This window comes from Spermophilus citellus (genome assembly GCF_964194105.1).
Source record: "Spermophilus citellus genome assembly, chromosome: 1".
Taxonomy (NCBI): domain Eukaryota; kingdom Metazoa; phylum Chordata; class Mammalia; order Rodentia; family Sciuridae; genus Spermophilus; species Spermophilus citellus.
The window spans coordinates 46,490,032-46,515,125 of record NC_138182.1 but is presented as its reverse complement, the minus strand read 5'-3'; the positions used below and the strand labels follow the sequence as shown (position 1 = coordinate 46,515,125).

At 33.4% G+C, this 25,094-nt stretch overlaps 1 protein-coding gene across 1 annotated transcript in view; it reads right to left on the bottom strand.

Moving 5' to 3' along the window:
* VWA8 (von Willebrand factor A domain containing 8) overlaps nucleotides 1-25,094 on the bottom strand; it is a 425,268-nt gene that overhangs the window by 244,262 nt on the left and 155,912 nt on the right. The window contains exons 16-19 of the mRNA XM_081281141.1: nucleotides 23,311-23,388; nucleotides 18,153-18,268; nucleotides 8,265-8,371; nucleotides 5,009-5,115 (exon numbers count right to left, since the gene is read on the bottom strand). Coding sequence (XP_081137267.1) covers nucleotides 5,009-5,115; nucleotides 8,265-8,371; nucleotides 18,153-18,268; nucleotides 23,311-23,388 — 408 coding nt within the window. The remainder of the gene's footprint in view (nucleotides 1-5,008; nucleotides 5,116-8,264; nucleotides 8,372-18,152; nucleotides 18,269-23,310; nucleotides 23,389-25,094) is intronic.

Here is a 25,094-nt window from a genome sequence, read left to right as displayed (position 1 = left end):
ATAAATATTAAAAAAAATTCTCTCTCTCTCTCTCTCTCTCTTTAAAAAAAAAAAAAAGAAAAGTTGCAAGGAGCACCTTGATGGCTGCATAATAATGAAAATGAATGCAAACTATATTTGAATTCTTATATGTATTGTTTATTCTAAATCTTCCTACTTCATATGCTCATTACATTTAACTAGATTATTCAAATCCACAAACACTAAGGCTAAGGTCATGACCAACATAATTCTTGTCTTGCCTTCTTTTTTACTTGGCACTGCAGATGATTTCTTAAGTCTACGCTTTCAGTTAGGTGTCTTTCTCTCTTGATTTGTTCCTGCCTTTAATAATTTTTCTCCATAGTCTTCTGGACTAGATCATCTTGTTGTAGCAATTCCTTCCATATGATTTTCCCCTGGTTCCTTTGTTTGTTCTCTCCATTAACTTTTTACTTGCTTTCTTTGGGGTCTCAGTATAGGGTAGAACAAGTGATAGACCCAACCTGATCTTTTATTAAAATTGGGAGCCATCTTGCCACAAAGCCATGAAAAGCTAATTTCGGCTTTACTATAAATTACTGCAAATTCTGAACCTGCTTGGTATGCCTGCCCATGCCTTGAACTCACCCATGCCTGGCTCTCTGACCAGATAGCAGCCCTCTCTGAAACTTTAGTGACACTTCATAAATATTGGCCTTCCCTGGCCAGACAACGACCCACTCTGAGGCTCTAATGGTCCTCATAAATTCTGATGTTGGGGCCAGCAAAAAAAAAAAAAAATGTAAACTACCATTAGTGTGATGCTTGTCAGAGTTCTGTTATCTGTAACCCCCCTTTTGTGTAACTTTCTGGGCTATAAAGCTGGGCTATAGGAAAGGTGGAGTTGTTGTCTTGTTCCCACCGTTTTGGGAGGGAAAGGCAGCCCGCCGGTCGAAATAATAAGCTTGCTTTAATTTGATTTTAATTGGAGTCAGTGGTCTTTTCTTGCGTCCTGGTCTAACACAAGTCATGCCTATCTATACACAGTCACCCACCTAAGATCCAAGTGAGGGCTGTGTGCAGAGTTGGTACCCACACATCAGTGCTAGAAGAGCTACTTCTGACCTTACACTACCTAAATTCTCTCATCCATCTCATGGCTGCAGCTAACCCTGATCTTCAAACATCAAGATTTCTCAGTGATGACTAATAATAACACCCCCTGATTATTGCCCAGTCTCCTAAATTCAGCATACTCAAATCCAAAACTTGGCTTATTACATTCTCTTCAACAACTTCATTCTTCCTTTTCTTTTCATAATTAATAGCATCATTTTCTATTGCCTGATCAAATGTTCATCATTATCATAATCACCCTGCCCAACTTGCTTCTCTTTTATCAAGATCAAAAAAAAAAAATCCAAGACCACCAACTCCCCCAAAAAAGATCAATGGTATTCATTATTTATTTACTATTACCACAGTTTGAATTTAGGGTATTATTATCTCTGGCCTACCTACATAGACAGGTAGGTAGGTACAATTTTTAAGCTAATTTAGCTTTTGAAACTTCATCCTTTCCCTGAGTCAATATGTTCTCTATAATTCTCATACAATCACTTCTTTGTTCAAAATCTTGCCAATTCATTTTTTTTTTTTTGTCTTTTTTGGAACTGGGGGTCGAACCCAGGGCTTTGCGAATGCAAGGCAGACGCTTTGCCACTGAGCTACATCCCAGCCCGCCAATTCATTTTTCAAAACTCTTTAGAAACAAAGATACTTCTCATGTTTCTGATTTAATCTCAGGTTCATCCCCTACCACTCTCCTTCTTTCACACAATGTTCCAGGGATGGGAAGAATCTAGAATAATTTTCTACTTACTCTTCAGTTTACTTTTCCACCACACTGTGTGCTCCCTGAGGCAGAATCTTTGTTTTAAACAAACACAAAGTTCCAAGGACTCTACCTTCTAAATAGCCCTGTGAGGTGTCCACTCTATTCTGTCCCTACTCTCACTACCTCATTTCAGATCCTTCTTAATTTTCACCCAGAATGTTAGAATAACTCTAAACTAGTTTCTCTTTGCCTTAGTTCTAACTCTTAGACAATATTCAAGAGTGAATGCAAAGTTAGCAAATGTGCTTAAAGTCTTTCATCGGTGAGGAAACCAATGAAAGAAATCCCAGCTCCTTAATTTGAGAAGCTCAGATGATCTGATCCTTTCCTAACTCATCAGGCTCATCTCTTAAACTTTTCTATTTGCAACCTCAGCTCTGTACTACTCGGTGCTAAATGAGCTACTCTTTCTTATAAGCAAGTCTCTACAAATGCTAGTCTCTGAGAGACTTGCCCAGCTTTGTCTTGTTAACGAATTTTCTATGATCTTTATCATCAGGGATGATCACCTCACAAAGGTAAGCACAATAACTTGAATATACTTCCATTACACTGTGAAGTAACCATGTGTATTTGCCTGTTTTTCCATTAGATTAAGAGGAATTTGAGCTCTAAAGATGCATTTGCTCACGTGACTATTTTAATCTCTTTATCTCAAGATCTTAGGACAAGGTCTGACCCACAATAAATATTTACGATTTTTTTTTCAGATCTAAAGCTTATTAAGAGACTATTAATTTTCCTTCCCTGAAATCTCTCCTCCTTACTGATACAAGTCTAATATTTCTTAATGAGTGGCTGGATGAAAAAAATATTCCTTAGCATGAACACTCAGAATCTTATTTATCCTTTTATTAATCCTCTCACCACTTGTATACTTAGCAATTGCTATGCACCAGGCACTTTGTTATTTGCTAGACATACAAAATAAAGAAAACACAGGGCTTTGCCCTATGATATATAAGAACACATTTTCAAAACCATTCTCAATGCAATGTGGTAAAGGAACAACAGGGCATAAAACAAGATGGTACCTCAATCTGCAAAAGACTCTGAAGCATACTGCTTCAAAGCTGAAGTACAGCAAAAACAGAATCAGTAATGCATAGCAAAAGCAAATTTAATCAAGCCACTGTCCCTAGAATTGGTACAGCTAAAACTTTTTCATTAGTGGTTAATTCATAATGCTTTTAGAGGAGGAGGTACATTTGGAGACAGGTTACAAGAAGTCCCTCAGGGGCTCTGTGTAAAGTTCACAGCAGCCCTGCAGCCCTCCATGTCTATATCATAAACACCTTGGCAACAGACACTATGTTCAAGAGCACAATGGTCCTCTTTCCTACTGAATTTCCTATATTCTTATACACTCTGAAATCTTTTCAACCCTTGCTGCTGTAGAGCTTTTCAATTAAATGTTACTTATAACAGTATCCTGATTTCTTGTTTTCTTTGTTCATTACATGGACAGAGGTTGATACCATCAATTTTTAGAAATAGTATATTTTCCTTCTAATCAATTTTTTGTCTTTATTTATTAGGCAAGAATTTTTTCCCTCCTCTGTCTTACAATTTAATTTTCTGTTTATTTGTGTACTGATTATGCAAGAACACTAATGTTTCTGAAGAAACATAAAATCTACATTAATTAACTGATTCTTAATAATTAAAATCAAATCAGGGTTATGCCTTTGCTATGCCAAAAATAATTAGTGTAACTTGGACAGATTTCAAAATTTTAAGCCAGTATTTTTATTAAGAAAGAAGAATTTGCCTGGATTTGCCTTCTATATTGTTATTATAATTTAGTGATTTAAATTATGATACTTGAACAAAAAACAGAATTGTAGAATGTCAGATTAAAAAATAAATTTAACTTCAATTTTGCTAATGCCTTAACATAGCAAAAATAGTAAGAAGTTCTAACATAATTTGTAAATTAAATGTACTATTTACATGCAGAATAATAATGAAGCATTACAGAAAATTTTAAGTACTTTTTCATTATAAAAGAAATACATAGCCTAGCATAGAGCCGTACACTTATAATTTTAGCAACTCGGGAAACTGAGGCAGCAGTATTACAAATTCAAGGCTAGCCTCAGGAACTTAGGAAGACCCTGTCTCAAAATAAAAATAAAAAGGGGTAGAGATGTAGTTTGGTGGTAGAGTGTCCCCAGGTCCAATACCAGTATACACACACACACACACATACACAAAATTGAAAAGGCTGGCAGGAAGGACCGAAGGACCACTTCATGGAAAACTTGGAAAAGAAAACTGTTATATTCAGGGTATTTTCCCTGAAAATATTCTAATTGAATTGAATATCTACAATATGGCTTTCTAGGTATAAACTTATATCTGAATCTTAGTGGAAAGTCAATAATTATTGGTTAGTTTGTAAGATGAAAATTCTCCATCATACTCCCTTAAAAAAAAAAGAAAGAAAAGAAAAAGAAAAATACTGGAATTGTAAGATGTATAAGATACACTTTCTTTGAATTACTGAAATGATTTCACTAAGAAGAAAAAAAAAGAGAATGAGAAGTTCTGTTTGTTTTTAATTTAATAATGGGTTTACTTTATCAACCTGAAGTACAGCCATACAATATTTGTTTATGTGTGCATATGAAATTTATAACCCTAATGATAACAGCAACTCCTCCAATTTTCAAGTACCTTTGGAAGGGGGAGCATGGGAGGAATAGATGAATTCTAGATAGGGCAGAGGAGTAGGAGGGAAAGGCAGGGGCCAGAGGATTAGCAAGGATGGTGAAATGTGTAACAGACATCATTAGCCAAAGTACATGTATGAAGACACGAATTGGTGTCAATATACTTTATATACAACCAGAGATGTGAAACATTGTGCTGTATAAGTGTAATAAGAATTGTAATGCATTCCGCTGTCATTTATTTTTTTAAAAAAAATCAATTAAAAAAAAAGAAAAGAAAATCTCACCAGAGGAGGAAAAAAAAGAATTTTAAAGTTTTTAATACTTTAATAAAAAGATGTTTTAACACGTCATATTGCATCATCTGCATTTAATTTAGAAAATTACATATATAGTTAAACATAAGTATCATTTCTCAGAGCTAACTACCACAATGAGTGGTTATTTATGTAAGTAAGTAAAGTGATACTCTTACCTGAATGTTGTCATAGAAAAGAACATCAGGCACTTTCATTTTCTCATGGGTATTATATATTGGTGCACTAATAGTACCAATCCTCAGTGATCCAGCTACCACTTCACCTGAATGTTTTACACAAGACAGAGAATTAGTCATAATTACATCCTACAAATAATATCCAAAGATGATAAGTCCATCCAACATAAAATGTAGGATAGCTTCTGTAACACCTTGAGCTCTTCAGGGATTTTAATTTAACATCTAAAGAAATAAGCTTGAAGATGGTAATTAAACACTACAGTTCTATATATAGCTTATAATGTTCTAAAATGTAATAATTTTAAAGCAATAAATTTAGCAAATATTATATAGATAAAATTGAGAAATAAAAAAAAACAACCCAGAACATAGCAAAGCCACATTCATAAATTTATCTGGTCAGGATTATAATATACACATAAGCCAAGTACACATTCAAAAGCTTTCAAGTACCCCAAATATCATCTTTAGGAAGCACCTAATGAAAAACTCCACAAGAAAATCCCTGAGAGGTCTAGTAAAAAATACAGATGAACCAAACCCTTGGACCTCTTGAACTATTATTTTCAGGAATAGTTCAGAAGATCTATATTTTCAAATAAATATCCAGGTGATTCTGATAGAATAGTATCAGAAATATTCTTATTTGAAGTAGGAACTGGGAACCTTTGCCCTACAGTTATTCAGTAATAACTTTTATTGTATTGTTCTCTTTTTGCTTTAAAGAGATCTTTAAATACAGGAATTTAATAATAATAAATTTCTTGAAGTCAGGAACCTATCTTATATATTCCCTGTAGTAATCAGATATTCAAGCTCATTGACATTTTCCAATAATAACAATAACATTCATACTAATAGTGTTATAATATTAATGATCACAATAATAAAAGCTGTCATTTATTAAGGACCTTTTCATGTGCCAGATCACAAACTATGAGATTTATATTTTTCATTATATAATTTCAAGTAACTTAATAATGAGACGAGAATTATGAGGAAACCAAGAACATAATTTAAATAATTTATTTAAAATCACCTAGCTAGTAAAAGTGGAGCTTAAAATAGAACTTAAACTAATCTGACATTCTTTCTATCAAATCAAGTATTTGTAATCCTTTGACTCCTAGTAATATTCCATCCTATGAAAATAACCCAGCAAGCAGATACACAATTACAATGCCTTAAGTAATCCACCTATCTTTTGTTTTCCTACTTCAAATAAGAATATTTCAAAATGTTTATCTTTTAAAATGCTATTTTCAATATGCTAAGGCATATTTTAAGACAATATGGGGGAAATCACTTGCTTCTGTAGAGTACTCTGAACAATTTTAAACTAAAAATAATTACACTGTCACATGTTTAAGTACCATTAGGTACTACACATTTGCCAGAACACAGCAGATCTTTACCATTTTCCTTTTTCAAAAGTTCTACAGGGAAGGAAAGCCAAGAGCCATCACACTAAGTATTTAGTATTTATTTACTACCACCAGACCAATATAAAACTATAAAGGGACAGAGCCAGAATATGAAAGTGAATCAACTCTTATACTTGTATGCTGAGATGACACTTGTAATTTCAGGTTCAAACAGCATCTGATAGCATCTAAAATTTAGTTTGTGGAACATGTCCATTAGCTTTAGGACAATTGAATTTACGCAACCAATGCTGATAAGCAGAAAGGGGATATGAACTCAGAGAATGATGCTGCTAGTACATTTCTGGGAGAAAGCTGGCTAGCTATCTTGTAAGTAATTTCACAGGATGACATTATTTTGGTAAATTTATCAGGTTCCTCAAAATCTAGTAGGCTCAAACTTAATTTTATAATCAGAACTGAGGGTAAATCTAACTTTCAGGAGAATATTAAACACATTCTGACTAAGAAAATAAAATTGCAAAATATTACATCACAATGGAAACTGCAACTTTCATATCAACTATAATACACTGTTTGCCATAAAAGCTTATTATTTGGAGTGGGACCTGCATGGAAAACCATGTTCTCAAGAAGGTTGTTTGGTAAGCATGGACTCTAACAAGGAAAGTAAATTAATGAATACTCCATAGGACAGATGATTTTAAAAATGAATGGTATTAGTCAATTTGAAAAGTCTCATCACTTAGGTCCCTTATATTCTACAAGAGAGTCACTGCTAACAAGGGCCTGTCTGAAATGACAGTCTTTCTTTGGATATATCAATAGATTAAATCAAATAACACTCTGAATCTTCAAGGCCCAGAGTTACTCTGTCTCTTTTGAGTTGACTCTGAATTTCTATTCAGATCTATCAGTATATTAAATTTATAATCTGACTCCAAAAACGTCATCTAATTTTCTTAATACAAAATTCTTGGTTCAGGGTAACCTCCATTATTTAAAAAAAAAAAAAAGTCTACTACAAAGAGAATCACAGTAGTCTATTTTAGAAAATGGTCATACATTAAATGTTTTGATAAAACAGTTAATTACAGGGGCTGGGGTTGTGGCTCAGCAGTAGAGCGCTCATTTAGCATGGATGAGGACCTGGGTTGGATCCTCAGCACCACATAAAAATAAATAAATAAAATCAAGGTACTGTGTCCAACTACAATGAAAAAATTTAAAATAAATTTTAAAAAAACAGGCAATTACATTTAAAAATGGGGAAACTTTTGCTGTGCTCTAACTGAAGAATAGGAAACTTTTATGAATAATTCTCCTCAAAATTCAAATTTATACTTATGGCTACTCAGAAAAAAAAAAGCAGCACAAACAACAGGTGGAAATGGAAGGAGTACAAAGGCATAAGATGTTATTCTGAATATTAGTTTAGTCTGAATCAAGCTTAAAAAAGTTACCCAAACATGTCCCATAGTGGTCTTCAATATTTAAATGTTGTGCAAAGAAAGCAGAATTTTAGATAATATCATGAAACATATCTGGAAAAAAATATATTGTCAAAATTATACAAGTTAATTACAAAATTGATTCTCAGAGCCTTTAATATGTTAGTATCAACTGTGACTCTTGAAGGCCAGGGAGAACCATCAAGAATGTACTGCAATGCAGTAAATATTCTAAGGTTTAACTTATAAATTGCATTCACATTTCTAAAAAACAGATACTTCAACTCAATACATAAACAAAATGCATTAAAAACATTTATATTGAAATTAAAATAATAGCATCAAATGTTTGATAATTATTTTTTCACTTAAAACAAAAACAAATTAAATACTTACATTTGTAATCCTCCAGGTCTGGTTCAAGATTATCATTGGTAGTTATTTCTATTGCAGCATCTGCCAGATTTTTCTCTAAAGCTGACCTAGCAAGGCTTGGTAAGAACCTGGCAGAGAATGGGGGAATGGAATGATAAAGTCAAAGTTTTCTGTGATTCTCAAATATCTTTTTTGGAGGGTAATGAGGATTGAACTCAGGGACACTCGAACACTGAGCCACATCTCCAGCCCTATTTTGTATTTTATTTAGAGACAGGGTCTCACTGAGTTGCTTAGTGTCTTGCCATTGCTGAGGCTGGCTTTGAACTCTCAATCCTCCTGTCTCAGCCTCCTGAGCCTCTGGGATTACAGGCATGCGCCACCGCATTAGGCTTCTCAAATATCTTTAAATGCACACGGGTGCACATGTACAAACACACACAACTTTAGTATTTACTACCTATTATGGGAGATTGGTCTGGATCTATGAGATTCGAAGCATACAAAATTTTTAGAATATATAAGTATAAAGTATATACTTTATAAAGTAAAGGATGTTTGTGGGATCTCCTTTAATAACTAAATAAAGCTCATTTGCACTTAGCCGTACTCACTTACGAACAACATATTACAGAATAAAAATTGAAATAATTTGCTTTTTAAGTGGACTTAATATACTTCATAAATATTGTTTGTTATTGGTTTATCAAATTTTATTAAATAAATATTATAGCAATACTTTGGACTGCTCTAAGTTTACAGTCACAAATTCAAATCAATGGAGGTGAATTAGTCTTAACAAATTACTGAATGAATAATTATCAATCTAAGATCTTCCTTACATTAAAAAATATATACCTCCAGGGATAGGAATTCAACTTAGTAGCAAAGCACTGCCTAGCATGCATGAAGTCCTGGGTGTGATCCCCAGTACTGCAGCATAAATAAATAAATACAAAAGTGTATCTCCATATCTATTTTATAACTGTGTTGTCAATTTGGTGAGTGACAGAAGCATTCTTCAATTATAAACATATTGTGAGCAATTATATCATATGCTGGGAACATGAAACATAGATTCCCACCCACACAAATAAAGTTATACTAGTTTGATCCCAAGTGAGCCCACAGAAATAATCTTTAATCCATGATTATCTGTACCATACTTTTATAAACTAACCACTAGGAAATACAGTGTTTCAAATAAATACACTAAGAACATACCACTTATAATTTAGATCTTACACAGCTCTAAAACTTTGACAATGGTTCCAACATGTTTGAGAATAATTTTAATAATGGAGTGGTATGTGCCAGAAGCAACAGATGTCCATAAAGGGATTGTTATGGAATAATCCCTGTCCTTATAGCATTCCACTCCTAGATCTGACACTAGCTCTTAGCTACTGTTTCATTTTGGTCCTAGGCATTGTAAGGGAATTCATAGACCTCTGTGCCAGTAGTTCATCAGTTCAGCATCAAGTCAGACTTATCTGTTACAATGCTGACCTTTTATCATAACTCTTAGACCATTTGCCTTTTTCAAAATCATGTGCTCATTTTAACTCCCAGACCCAATAACTGGGCTTTTATTCTGTTTTTTGAGCCCTGGTCCTAGTACCCCATCAATCTTCCTTTCACCATTCTCCCAGACTTAGATGGTAGTAGTAACTGTATCTGTGCACCCTGTGGTTGTGTCTCCATTACTTCCTATCAGACCACCTCAATTGGCACTGCCCACTTACAAACTAGACTTGTTTGCTATTTCCAGTCATCCCTGACATCACCGTGGTCTGTCAACACATCCTTAAACTGACCATGAATTGGAACCTTTCTAGATTGCCTGGAAAGCCAGTGGAGTCTAGCAAATATTGGAGGAGGGGTATAAATAAGAGTGAGGGAAAAAACAGAGGCTCAGTGTATTCAAGCAGTCTTACTTAGAAGGTGTAACAAATTAATTTATTTGTTATAATATTTATAATTTTAATTCTTAAATTTACAAATAGTAATTTAAGATAACATGATTTATCCTACTTACAAATATAGTTTGAAATAGTTAAACAGAAAATACAGAAAATTATTAATGCAGGTTTAAATGTTTAAAGATATTTAATTTAGCCAAGTTTTATAAATGGAACCAAACATTTTATAAAGGCCCTTAAAATGATTGTTAAGATCTCTTAGTTAGCTGAATGAACAGAAAACCACAGAAGACTTAGAATTTTTAAAATTATAGCCTTAAAAAATTGAATCAGCTTTTAAAGCCAAAAATAAATTCTAAACAGTCTCCTAAAGTAAATATTTAAGAAATAAAATTACAAGAAAATAAGCATAATTTTAATAAATTTAATGTTCAATAAATTTAGGTTAGGGAGTTTATTTACCTTTTTGTCTGCTTAATAAAATACCTTATGAATATAAATTAGGTTAATTTTTGTTTTAAAAATTTCAACAAAATTCAATTCTGTTTCACTGCCTCAAAATGGAATGAAGTCACTGAAGAATACAAAAACCAAAACAAACAAACAAACAAAAAGACCCCCATACTTTATCACCAATAATTTTTTGGTACATTCCTGACATTGTGCTATCCTTGGGAGAAGGTTAGTACAAAGACTTCTAACTGTAGCTTTGCTAAAGTCAACAGATGATGCAAAAAACAAGATAAACTGTCATTTCTATCTCCAAAAGGTCATAAGGTGAGAAGAAAATGGAGTTTTATTGTGGTCAGCTGTTAACAAACACCAGAAAAATTAGCTACTTCATGCAGTGAAGTACTTACAAGAACAAAAAGTAAACATTTTTAAACTCTGAAATATTTTAGTGAAAGGGTAAAGTTTCTAAGCTGCAAAGCCTGAGTTAAAAAGTAAAGGACTAGGTATTGTAAAGTTTCTGAACTGCACACAGAACCTGAAATTCCTGAGGCAGTTAAGACAATGCCCAGTACTGACCATTTACTTGTTTAATAACCTAGGACCCTGTGCAGTTTGGCACGTAGGCATTCAGGGCCCAAACCAATCAGTTTGAATGTATCCCCTCTTTAGGAATGACCAATCACCCCCGCCTGACCTGTTCCTGCCAATAAATGTGTTAATCATGTATGAGAGTTGTTGTTCAATTTTCCCGCGCCTCATGATGATTTGTTCTGATGTATGCAAAGCCCCCGCCCTCCCCAAAAAGTGTACTTAAGCACTGCTTAACCTCTGCTCTGGACTCTGGGCTGCTCTCCCTTCTTGAGTGAGCATGGAGCCCCGGCATGCTGGATTCTCAATAAATCCCCTTTTGCTGATTGCATGAGCCAGTCTCTTGGTGGTCTCTTCCTCCGATGTTCGCAGGACCCTTACATTAGTAGTTCATAAAATTGCAGAGATATTACAGAAAATGTTTTTACAAGTATAAAATGGTAGCTGATTTTCATTTCAAATTTCATTTCCCTTATTAGTAATGAGGTTGAATATCTTTTCAAATGTTTATTAGCCATTTCAATTACTCCTTTTTCTCATGAATGCCTATTCATCCTTTGCCCATTTAGGGTTGATTCTTTTTCCTTAATATTTGTAGTCCCTTGAATACCAATATTTTTTTGACTATAAATCTTGTAAAACATCTTTTCCTAGTTTATTCTAATAGTCTATTTGTCTTCCCTTACACGAATACAAAATAAATATGAAGAATATGGTTTAACAATGGATCTTGATATCTGATAGAGTATGTATACCCTGCTCAATCTTCGAAATTTCCTACACTGTTTTTGGAATTTGATTCTTACATGTCAACTTTGAGATCAAAGCTTTTCAAATGCACTACAACCTTGTGGGATTTTCATTAAATTATATCTGTATTTCAGTTCTGGGGGAAACAGTTTTAAACTAATGAATCCTTCCTTTCATGTAGGTATAGCTTCCCTTTTAAGTACTCTTTTGTAAATTTCAATAAAAATATGTACTTTTCTCCATAGAAGCATTACATGCTCAATGACTGGATTTATTCATAGGTGCTAGAGTACAGGAATGTTACTGAGTACAGTACATAAGTAGCCTCACTAAACTTTATTTGTTCAAATAATTTACATGTATTATCTTTGGACTTTTTTGTGTAGTCAATGATATAATCCTGGGCAAATGCACATACTAAAAATATAGAAAGATGATATTCTTGCTCTGTTTCTAATTCTAAAGAAAACATGCCAAGTATTTTGCCAAAATAATCAGCTATAAATTTCTGGTACATATTCTTTATCAGATTAAAGACTTTCCCAACTATTCATGATTTACTAAAAATAAGCCTGGTTTACTAAGTGATGTTTGGTTTTGCTTTGGTTTCATTTTGGATTTGGCTATTTGATTTTATGAAATACTTTTTCTTTATCAAAATAGTATCTTTTCTCAATAATATGTTTTAACAGTGAAGTAAGAATAGAATTTTGGACCTTCTTCACATTCTTGAGATAATTCTGAATTTTTCATAAGTTTTAGAATTTTTCATACATTTTAGATAAATCAAAAACAGGTACATTTTAATAAAAGCGAAGTGAAAAGAGAAAACCTCAGAAATAACATCATCTTTTTGCTATAACTGAACATTTTTGTCCCTTCTAAAATTCACATGTCAATACCCTAATCTCCAACAGTGAATTTGTGCTAACTTCTAGCTGGGAACACCTGTAATCCAAAGCTACTTGGGAGGCTCAAGGAGGAATACAGCCTGGCAATACAGTAAGACCCTGTCTCAAAATTAAAAATAAAAACTGCTAGGATGTGGCTCAGTGGCAGAACACCCATGGATTAAAACTGGTCCCCCGCCACCCAGTGCAAGAGGAAAGAAGGAAGGAAGGGAGGAGGAAGGAAGAAATTGTTTAACTTTAAACATTATCTCATGTTTATTTTTTATGATGATTTTTTTCTTTCATTTCTACCTATGTTGTATTGATATCAGTTTTTCTCCGTTTGTTCATTCTAATCCCATAAGATCTATTTCCATACTTTTTTGTGGTTACCCAAAATTTATGCATGCATACTTGAATTACCAACTACCAAGTGATTTGATACTTCTATTCTCTTCCTAAAAAATAGAACTAAAGGCTGGGGTTGTGGCTCAGCAGTAGTGTGCTCGCCTAGTACATCGCAAGGGTCTGGGTTCAATCCTCAGCACCACATAAAAATAAACAAATAAAATAAAGATATTTTTTAAAAAAGAAAATAGAACTAAGATATTCATCTTTTTCCAGTTTCTATAGTCTCTTGTTTACTATTGGTTTCACCTTATTGTTAAAAATTTCCCTATATTATTAATATTCATTTTTATTTCTTTATTTTTCATAATACATTTAAATTTCCCATAAAATTTCCCTATATTATTAGTATTCATTTTTATTTCTTTACTTTTCATAATACATTTAAATTTCCCATAAAAAATTCCCTATATTATCAGTATTCCATTTTATTTCTTTACTTTTCATAATACATTTAAATTTCCCATAAAAATTTTCCTATATTATTAGTATTCATTTTTATTTCTTTACTTTTCATAGTACATTTAAATTTCCCATATATTTACCTATTTCTTTCCTCAATATTCTTTTTTAAAATTTGTTCTTTTTAGTTTTACATGACAATAGAAAGTATTTTGACATATCATATGTACATGAAATATAACTTCCCATTTTTGTAGTTGTACATGAAGTGGAGTTACACTGAACGTATATTCATTTGTGAACATAGGAAAGTTATGTCCAATTCAATCTACTGTGTATTTCCATTTTTCAGCCAATACGAATAATATTGCTAGGAACATACATGTACAAGTTTTTGTATGGACATTTTAAAATTTCTCTTGGCTAAAAATCCAGGAACAGAATTGCTAGGTCCCATGACAACCTCAAGCTTACTTCATTTCTTATACCTGAATTATGATATTTTCTTCCTTTCAAGTTTAAATAAGAAAAAAATATTATTTTTTATTATATTTTTTCACAATTTCTAATTTGGCATAGTGAAAAGAGAATATTTACCTCAGTTTATCTTGCTTATGTTTTTCAATGGCTTCTACACTCTTTAATTCAACATGTTTAAAAAATATTAGTGTTTTAAAAGAGATCCTTTAAGTTTTCTGTCTCATATAAAAGGAAAAATATGGAATCACTCTGAAATTACTTCTTTTAATGTTCTCAAATATCTATCCAAATAAAACATCTGATGAAAATCAGTTCCTTAATTCTTTCTCACCTTTATTAAAAATTTTCTCACATTTTCTATGTAGACTGTATGACTATTAGTAATAAGTTAAATTTTGCCAGTTATCAACATCCTCAGATGTTTTATTTTATTTATTTATTTTTGACAGTACTGGAAATTGAACTCAGAGATTTGTGTACGCTAGGCTCAAAGCTCTACCACTGAGCTATATTCAGCTCTCTCAGATGCTTTAAGATAGTTGATATTAGTTCTCCAAATTTTGATCACTGTTGTTTATTTACTAAACCAGTTTTCATTACTGGATTTACTCTTGTATTTTTTTAAATAGAGAAAACTGAAAGTTGATTTGATTGCCCACCTATATCTTACAGGTCATAGAATTTTGGAGGTGTGGCTAGTTCATTCTAACATATTCATACTACTGTTTTTCCTTGAGCTTCAAAGTTGTTTACACTGCTTAGTACTCAGCGTCAACTTCTATTATTTCATATTTATAACAAATCCTATCTAAGACAAAATATTGTTTAGGTAATTACACTATCTATATTTTATTCAATTTATAACTCAAAAATAGGTGACTGAAGACTTTTTTCAAATTTTCGTTGGAAATCTCATATTCTAGTTAAAGGAAAGGAGTCATTTTTGTTATGTCTCAAAAAATTACTCTAAAGTCACTGGAGAGTCTCAGTTTAGCTGGATACACCACAGGAAAAACAAATTCAAGTTGCAACATTAAGGAGTTTAATTTAACTAAAAGAAAAATTGTCTATTACATTAAAGAGTTACAAAGGACCATTTCATATTATCCTAAGCCATAAATAGATTGATTCTCTTTTAATTCCTCTAATCAAGGAATAATGGACAATATGCATAACTATCATAAAAATCACAGGAATAGAATTTGAAGGATGAAAATATTAGAACATATGAAAAGGGTCTAAAAGAACACTCTGGGCCTACTGGGATTGGTTTGTTTTTTTAATTTTATGTGTGAACTATGTGCACTGGAGCTATAACAGGTCTGGCGCTGTGTGCTGATTGGGCTATAAGTGTTCCTTTCCTCTGTTCTGCCTGTGATCCCACACAGCACCTGAGATGGGTGTGATTTGCCAAGATGTCAATCAATCTGCTGACCACAAGACATCATAAAGCAAGACTCCACCTTTGAAATATTATCCCCTGCTTTATATTGTTGTATACAAAGTATATATATATATTCACACCATTCATGTCTTTATATATATATATATATTTTTTTTTTGGGGGGGGTTAATGATGTTTATCTCATTCCACCATCTTTTTCTTACACCCCTTACTCCCTCTCTTCTTCTCCCTCTCCTTAGCTCTATCTAGAGTTTGTCTAATCTTCCCATGCTTCCCCTCCCAACCCCATTATGAGTCAGCCTCCTTATATCAGAGAAAACATTTGGCATTTGGTTTGGGGGGATTGGATAACTTAGCATTCTATTCTCCAAATCCATCCATTTTCCTGCAAATGTCATGATTTTATTCTCTTTTATTACTGAGTAATATTCCATTGTGTATATATACCACATTTTCTTTATCCATTCATCTACTGACAGGCATCTAGGTTGGTTCCACAGTTTAGCTATTGTGAACTCTGCTGCTATAAACATTGATGTGGCCGTGTCCCTGTAGTATGCTGTTTTTAAGTCCTTTGGGTATAGATAGAGGAGAGGGATAGCTGTGTTAAATGGTGGTTCCATTCAAAGTTTTCCAAGGAATCTTCATACTGCTTTCCATATTGACTGTAGCATTTTGCAGTCCATTAGCAAAGTGTGAATGTGCTTTTTCCCCACATCTTTGCCAACACTTATTGTTCTTTGTATTCTTAATAGCTGCCATTCTGACTGGAGTGAGATGAAATCTTAGAGTACTTTTGAATTGCATTTATCTAATAGCTAGAGATGTTGAATATCCAAATGCTTCTTTCTTTTCCCTTCTATAAGAGTTTTACCAGGGGTAACAATGTGCACACTACATTGCATCTCATAGGCTGTTTGCTTATAAATCCAGCCTGTGAAAATTAGTTTTGAGAGAGAAAGATTTGGCTTAAGAGGGAGAACACATTATATCTTTCATGTCTTGTCTGGACCCTTGTTGCAAGCCATCCATGGGCTCTATGTGTGAACTATGTGCACTGGAGCTATAACAGGTCTGGTGCTGTGCGCTGATTGGGCTGTAAGTGTGCCTTTCCTCTGTTCTGCCTGTGATCCCACACAGCACCTGAGATGGGTGTGATTTGCCAAGATGTCAATCAATCTGCTGACCACAAGACATCACAAAGCAAGACTTCACCTTTGAAACATTATTCCCTGCCTTATTTGGTGAAAAACATTCCATTGGATCTCTTTTGTGGGTCACCCACCCATAAAAATAGATTCCTGGTACACGCTCTCTTTTCAGTGCTGCTCAGGGTAGATGCTGTCCCTAAGGTTGCAGAGACATCCTACCCTCGACATGAAATCTACTTCTGTGTTGGGAGATTTCTTGCCATTTTCTTAGCTAATGTTGCAGCCAGCTATTTTGAACCCAGCTCATCTTGTCAGTGTGGGCAGCTGTTGAGAGACCCTTATAATGAATTTGAGCCCTTTAATACAGGGATATAAGTGGCATAAATTAACATTTTCATGATGTACCTACTGAGACAGTGAGCACAAACCAATCTGCTTATACGATGACTCAAACATACTGTAGGTATAAAAAAAGATGCTTCCTGATCATACCTAGTATTGGACTTATTGTGAAAATATATTTGGTAAATAATATAGTATCCAATAAACCATTTTTTAATATTTCAAAAATATTTTATGTGAGTTAACATAAAAAAAGGAAAAAAATTAAACAAGACCTAATATCAACTTAAAAGATTTGTATTCAAGAAGATATTTTATGTTAACTGGGATTGTTCTTAATCTTTTTTTATTGCTCTTTTAAAATGGTTTCATGAAAAGGTGATTCTGTAAGAAAATTCTATAAGTCAATATTTTATAATCATTCCCCATTGGTATGAAAACTATTAGTGTAGACTTAAAACATCTTAGTTTTGTTAAAATTAGAGAAGAGGGCAGTACTATCAAGCATGGAAAATCCCAAGGCAAATTTGCAAGGTGATAAGTAAAATGCACAAAAGCCCCAGCTCTGAAGACCTATGAACCAGCATTCAAGTCTCAGATCTCTACTACGTGATCTGAGCAAATGACTCAGTTTTCTCATCTGTAAAATACTTCTTAAAATTGTTTAAAATTTGGGGCTGGGGTTGTGGTTCACTGGTGGAACACTCACCTAGCATGTGCAAGGCCCTGGGTTTGATCCTCAGCACCACATTAAAATAAAGGTATTTTGTTCAACTACTACTAAAAAACAAATATAAGAAAATTGTTTAAAATTTTGTATTATTATTATTATTTTATTTTATTTTTTGGTGCTAGGAATTAAAACCAGGGCTTCATACCTGCTAAGTTTATACTGTACCACTGAGCTACACCCCGAGCCTTGTAATTGTTTTCATGCCCAAATAACATAATATATTACACTAAGTAAATTCTAATGACTGATGACTAGGCTGAAATATTCATATATTCAGACCAATACTTTTTATGAATCTGTGAATGTAGACTATCAATTAAATTTATGTTGTGTTTTAGCAAAGATCCAAAGACTTGAAGTCAGTGTGAAAGAAGAGTATGGTTACCTGGAAAGACAAGCTTTTGTAATAGCATTGTGAAGATTTTCATTAGGATACTGTGACAGCCGACGAGAAATCCGCAACAATTGTCGAGTAGAAAGTGATGCTGCCAAAGACTGTGCCTATCAAAAAGGTAAGGAAAGTCTGTTAAGAGACCTGCTTCAACTTATTAAATAACCTTTAAATGGGTATCACAGCAGAATTCATTACTCCTGAAGGATAAGGCCCAGTTTAAATTAAATATGCACTGTTAATGAATTACAAATAAAAATAAACAAATCAACTTGCATTTTAAATATCTGTAAAGGCAATTTTTTCAATATAAAAAGTATCAATTCAATTCAAGTCATTTTAATTGTGCTAAGTGCTATATTCATATATTGGGGTGGAGGAGAGTGAATAGGTGAAGGGTATTATACAACACAGGTCATACCTGTCTTAAAAATAATTCCTATGTACAAATGACTATTTGTTTCTCTTTTTTTTCCCCTAATTTGTTAAGGTATTCTAAAAATTCCTAGAACTTCAAGGAAATCTCTTGTTTCTGAACCAGAGAAAAGGAGTTGTGGAATATTTTAGGGTGCTGACCACAGATGTGTAAATCAGTTTGTTATCTTGTGTGGCAGCTTGATGTCTGAAATCCTTCCCCTCTACTGTCAGAATAATTTCTTTTTCTTTTCTTACTTTCTCAGATTCCACTCACAGAGTTGCTCCTGTTGAACCTAGGACATGGTAAGTGCTCAATAAACATTTGCTGACTTGAACTTGAAATTCTCTTGGCAGATACCATAATATCATGATAAAGTTTATAGGCTTTAAGTTTGATTAGTCAGACTCTTCATTAACTGTATGAACTTCACAAAATTATTTAACCTTTCCAAGCCTCAGTTTCCTCATTTTTGAAATGGCAATGATAATACACTTACCTTTAAGGTTGTTTTGAGAATTACATTAGAAAAAGATTTTGAAGCATTTAGTACAGGTTGGAAAAATATGAGTGCTCAACAGGTGGCAGAGATCATTAAAATAGTTACCCTCTTCACAATGAAAAAAAAATCAGATAGATGAAAGGGATGAGACATTACCATAATTTTAATGAGCCAGATTGTTAATGGCTTAATTCTCAACTCAGATCGGCAATGTTAGGAAAACAGTGATTTCCACTGAAAACCAGAGAAGGATTTTTGAAGCACCTGGACCTTTGGGAGGACACACCAAAGACAAGAGTGAAATGTAGTAGGTGACAGGAGCACTAACATGGCTCAAAGGGCCTAATAAAGGAGATTCTATAAAATTAACAAAGGTTCAAAATAGATAAGGGGAGAAAGCCAAAGACACACTTCACATTCATTTTCTTGTTCAAAGTTTTCACCTAAGGTCATCTCTGTAAGTCCCAAAGAAGAAAAATTTATTGACTATTTCCTTCCTCACGAACTTCAGCTTCATAAGATATTGATCTACTATTATTAGTACATATCCTCTATTAAACAACATGTTCTAAATTTCAAAGAACTCATTCACAAGCAAACATTTGGTGCATCCTTGTTTTCAATAAATTTGCATTCTAGACATAGAGACAATATTTAAAGATAAAAAAACCATAAATTTCAATTCAAAATAGCATGTAATTTAATGCTAAAATAAGTGGAACAGTTGACAACTGCTACAGTGGCTTAAAATGTTCCAGTAGGCAGGAGAACCGCTACAAACAAAGGCATGAAAGCAAATGGAACACAAATTCATGTAAGCTGTGAGGACATCAGCACAGCTCTAGTATAGAGCCCTGCTGAAAGGCTTGTTCTCAAATATCAAAGACACTCTGAGGAGTTTGACCTTATTCCTAAACAAAAGGGAACTTTGTGCAAAGAAGTACCCTGATTTTAGAATCAAATTATCTGGCTTAATTCCTGACTTAAATCAGCAGCCATATGTAAAGTAGTTGAAGGACAGAGAGCCTACAATCAGGAAACAGAAAGTTACTTCGTTAATCTGCCTATGAAAAGATAAAATCCTATAGTCCAATTATGGCAGCAAACATGAAGAGAAAGGATGCAACAAGTATCTCAAAGGACTTTCCAACTGAGAGGAACTAAGGATAAGATTCAGCCAGCATGGCTGAAAGTATCAGAGGCTAGAAATAACTTAGAAATCCCCATCCTTAATATCTAGCACGATGAAATTTTCCTATTTTAATCAAGAAAAAGTTTAAACTCCCAACAGAGGCTTCTGATGACAAGAATCTTATTAAACCCTCAGGTAACTTTCTAGGATATAACATTTTAATCTCATTCTAAGCATAACACGGAGTTCAGACTTCACATTTAATTCTAGTGATCAGTGAGGATTTCTCATGAATTTGAAGAATAACAACTCCTTCAGTTGATGGAACCAAAATGTTTTGCAATAATATGCAGTGTTGAAAAAAATCAGAACTAAGCTATCTGTTGAGCCATTTACGTGTTGAATAGAGAGTCTAGTAATTTCTGTTCTCATATTTTTGATTAAAAATTAAGAGTATACTTTAATTTAAAATTCCTAATGCATTTAACATTCATAATATCAAATTTCTAACTACAGTTTTATCTGTAGAAAATAGGATGAGAATGAGAAGCATTAGTTACCATGATTATGCAATTTAAAAGCACACCAAAAAGGGTTTTATATATTAACATGATTATTAGTACCCAGCTTAAAAATATAAAAGATCTTATCAGAAATTATTAAAATAACCTTTCTTTCTCCTGTTGAGATCACAAGTCAAGAGAAAAATGTAGGGGTGATCAGCTAATAAGTAATTACTTAACAAATTCATTGATTCATTCATTCATCAAAGATTTAAGTGTCTACTATGTGCCAGGTACCAACCAGCCTGGGAAATAAGAATAAAAGAATAAACAAGACCCAGACTCAAAAAGTTCAAGTATTAATTGGGGATATAAAAATAAAGTTTAATACAATGGCAATGTCTCAATATCAGAAGTATACACCAAGTGTCATGAAAGCAGATGAGAGACAGAGGTTACTTCTGCCTAAGGAGAATGAGAGACCTGACAGAATAGAGAATCTGAGGGACAAGTGGATGGGAAGAAAGCATATTTCAGACATAATACAGAGCAGAGTAGTGGTAGAGTCAAAAAAACAAAAAAAAAAAAAAAAAAAAACAGGAAGAAGCCATGTGTGAACAGAGCTGAGGGGGCTTCAAAAGAGGTTGTAGGAAATGAGACTGGAAAAAAGGGGTTGTCTTTAATCTGTGGACAAAGAGAATGAATCTCCTAATAGTTTTAAAGAAAGGGAAGAACTCCATAAACGGATTGAGAAAGTTCATTCCAAGGACAATAAAGAAGACTCATTCATTCATTTATGTAACAGATACCTGTTGAATACCTACTGTGTTGCAGGCAAAGTTCCAGATTCTGGAAATACCACAGAGAATAAAACAAACAAAAGCCAATGCCACTGTGGATAAAAATCCAAGTGAGGGAAAACAGAGAACAAAAAATAAGTGACTAAAACATGTCTATTGTGTCCAAAGGTCATATAAGTCCTCTGAAAAACCTTAAAGTAGGCAGAGAGATAGGAATAAAATAGAGAAGAAATTTAAGAAAGCTTTACTTAAAAAGTAACACCTGAGAGAATATGACATTTAAAAAGTAACACCTGAGAGAATCTGAAAGGTGTGAAGGAGTAAATGTGCAGCCATCCGGGAAAGAGACACATGGGCAGAGGAAATGTCAAGTACCAAAGGCCTCGAGGCAGGTACTACTGTGTTCATGGAATAGCAAAGAGATCAATACAGCTAGCTGAAGAATGAGTAGGGGGGAAAGAAGTTGGAGATGAGGCCCTAGATGTTAATTAACAGGAAACATGTGACATCTAGAAAATGGTCCAGGGTCCCCCAACCCTAAGCCCTTCCACACAAAGGTATCCACATCATAATCTCTGGAATATGTGAACATCACTTTTTATGACAGTTTTCTTTGCAGATAGGATAGGATTTTGAAATAAGGAGATAATTATTTGGGTGAGCCCTAAATGAAATCTTATGTAAGAGGGAAACAGAGGGAAATTTGGCATAAATACACAGACAAGGTGACAAAAAGATGGAGGCAGAACTGACATGATGAGATCACAAGTCAAGGGGTGCTGGGAGCCACCAAAACCCAGAAGAAGCAAGGAAGATATTCTCCCCTGGAGCTTCCCAGGGTACAGCTCTGTTGATGCTTTGATTTTGGATGACACTGATTTATAAATTTTGTTGTCCACCAGACAAATTTCTGTTCTCTTAAGCCACCAACTTATGATAATTTGTTATAACAGCTATAGGAAACTAACAGACAACCCCTTGATGAATGAATTGTTGGTAAAGAGAGCAGTAGAGAGGAAATAACAATATCCCAGGAGAAAGACTGTGAAATCTGATATGAAACAATTATTGACAATAGATCAAAGAAGAGATATGACATTTAAAGATGCTAAATTGGTGAAATTTACTTTCCTATTAAAAGAAGACATAAGAAATGCAAGGAATTAAAAATGTCAAGCTTTCTAACTTGGGTAATTTGGTAGATTATTAAAGGAAATTAAATTGGGAACACAATTTCAAGGGGAAAGATAGCTTAGTTGTACTAGATAATTTATAGTAATCTCAAAGTTATCTAGTTGAAAAGTAAAGAAACTGACATTTTTAAAGCAGTTACTGAAGAAGAGATTCTTTAATAAATTTTAATGTCTAATCACTGCAACCTTCTTATGAGATAAATGGAAATTTTGGCATTTTACAGATGAGAACACAGAGTTACAGAGTTAGAAAGTGATAGGACTTTATGTTTTCAACATGCCATCCTGGGATAGAAATACAAATAGAGGGGGTTGGGTGTGGTTAGAAACGGGACACAGCTATAAGAATAGATGCTGCTGCTCAGTGAAAGATATGAAGGGAACAAAGTAGAACCCCAAGAGTCCCAAATATTCCCATAAAGTAAAAAATTATATTCTCTACATGAGCCACAAAGATCTGGAAAAAAATGTTAAAATCAATGAAACCGTAGTTAAACATATGTACAGGAGAAACCAAAGATAAAGGTTAAAAATGCCAATTTAACAACAGATTTTAAAACAACAGCATGTCAACAAGAGAACATCCTTTGGCAAAGCCCAGACTTACCGTTGGATCCCGGGTCTCTCTGAGTTTGTGTGTAAATGATAACAATTTATTCAAGGCTTCGTGAGGAATATCTGGGACCTATTTTATGAGAGAATTGAGGAAAATCAGAAAAAATAATTAGGATATCTGTTTAATTGGCCAGAAATGATAACTATTTAGCAAATAATATTAGAATTACATTTATAGAAAGTACATGATTATTAATTACATACATAGTTCATGAATCAGTATGAAGCTACTCTTCTCCATATACAATTTAATCACCAGCGTAAAACAAACCAATTAATGCAATTAAAAACTGACATATAAGTGTAACCATTAAACGTTTTCATTTCTGGTTTTGTTAGTTTCATTGTGAATTTTAAACTCTGATTTAGGCATTTTCATTACTAAAACAAAATTGCTTTATATGTGTGTGTCTGTCTACTAAGAAAGATAAGATACTATTGTGTAAAGAATGCTCAAGGTATCCTTTTTTCTCAAAAAAATTTAATCCTCATACTTGAGGGCCATAATCAATTCAGGAGAGCAGCTGCTCAAATAAAAGACATTAATTGCTTTTAACTATTATAAACCTTAATGTAACTAAATATCTAATTTAAACTATAAGAATTTAATCAATAACTTTCAATTTTTAATTTAAAAGGAATAGAAATGATGTTACAATGATGATTGGCATAATATGACCATTTTGAAAGTACACTGCTCAGGGTGTCTTGGGTCACTTAAGTAAATGGAAGTTTTTAGAATTTTAATTCTATCCTTACATACTTTACCTTATTTATTCTTTAAATAAATCTTATGGTGTAAGATGTAGTATTATCCCTATTTTCAGGTGAGGAAACTGTGATTGAGTAATTTATCCAAGATCTAGAAGCTAATATATAGTAGATTTGACATTTAAGAGTCAAGTTGCTGAACCCTAAAGCCTATACCCTTGTACACAACCATGCTCACAATACCTAAAATTAACCATTTCATTCTGGTATTTCAAAGGAAATGAATCCACTTATGTAAAATGTTCATTTTTAATGATCTAAAACAGCACTCTCCAATAGAAGTTTCTGTGATGATGGAAATTTTCTTTATTTGTGCTAATACAGTAGTCAACACATCCCACATAGCTACTGAGTACTTGAAAGGTGACTAAGTAACTGAGTTTAAAATTTTTTGTTTAGTGTGGCTAATGCTATCACATTGAATAGCACAGTTTTAGAACTACAAAGTGGTAAACACAATGCTTGGTTAGGGCAAACACTTCAATAATGGATCACCCACATATCAGAAGCTACCAATTGACTAGGCAGGTAAGTGTAAGATTATAGTCCTGAGGGAACCAGAACTACTTAGTATTTTCTCTAAAATCTAAGGAACTAACTATATATCTGGCCTTTTTTTACAGTAGGAAGTTAAAATAGTCACTTCTGACTGAATATAAACAGAAAGGAATTGCAAAACTCTGCATAAGATAGGGGAAAGGTGGCCTCAACCTGTGGTTCTCAAAGTGTGGTCCTCAAACCAGTAGCATCAACTATCACCTGAGAACCAGTCAGAAATACAAATTGTCACATACCATCTCAAATCAACTGACTCAAAAAACAGAGATGGAGCTCAAAAATCTGTGTTTTATTGAACCCTTCAAATAATTCTGAAAAATGTTAAGAGGTTAAGAACCATTGACTTATACTATTATATGAAAATATTTGGAAATAAATGTGGACGAAAAGACAAAATGCCCCATTCTGCCCCAGCATGTATTAGGGTACATTAGAAAGAGAACAGCT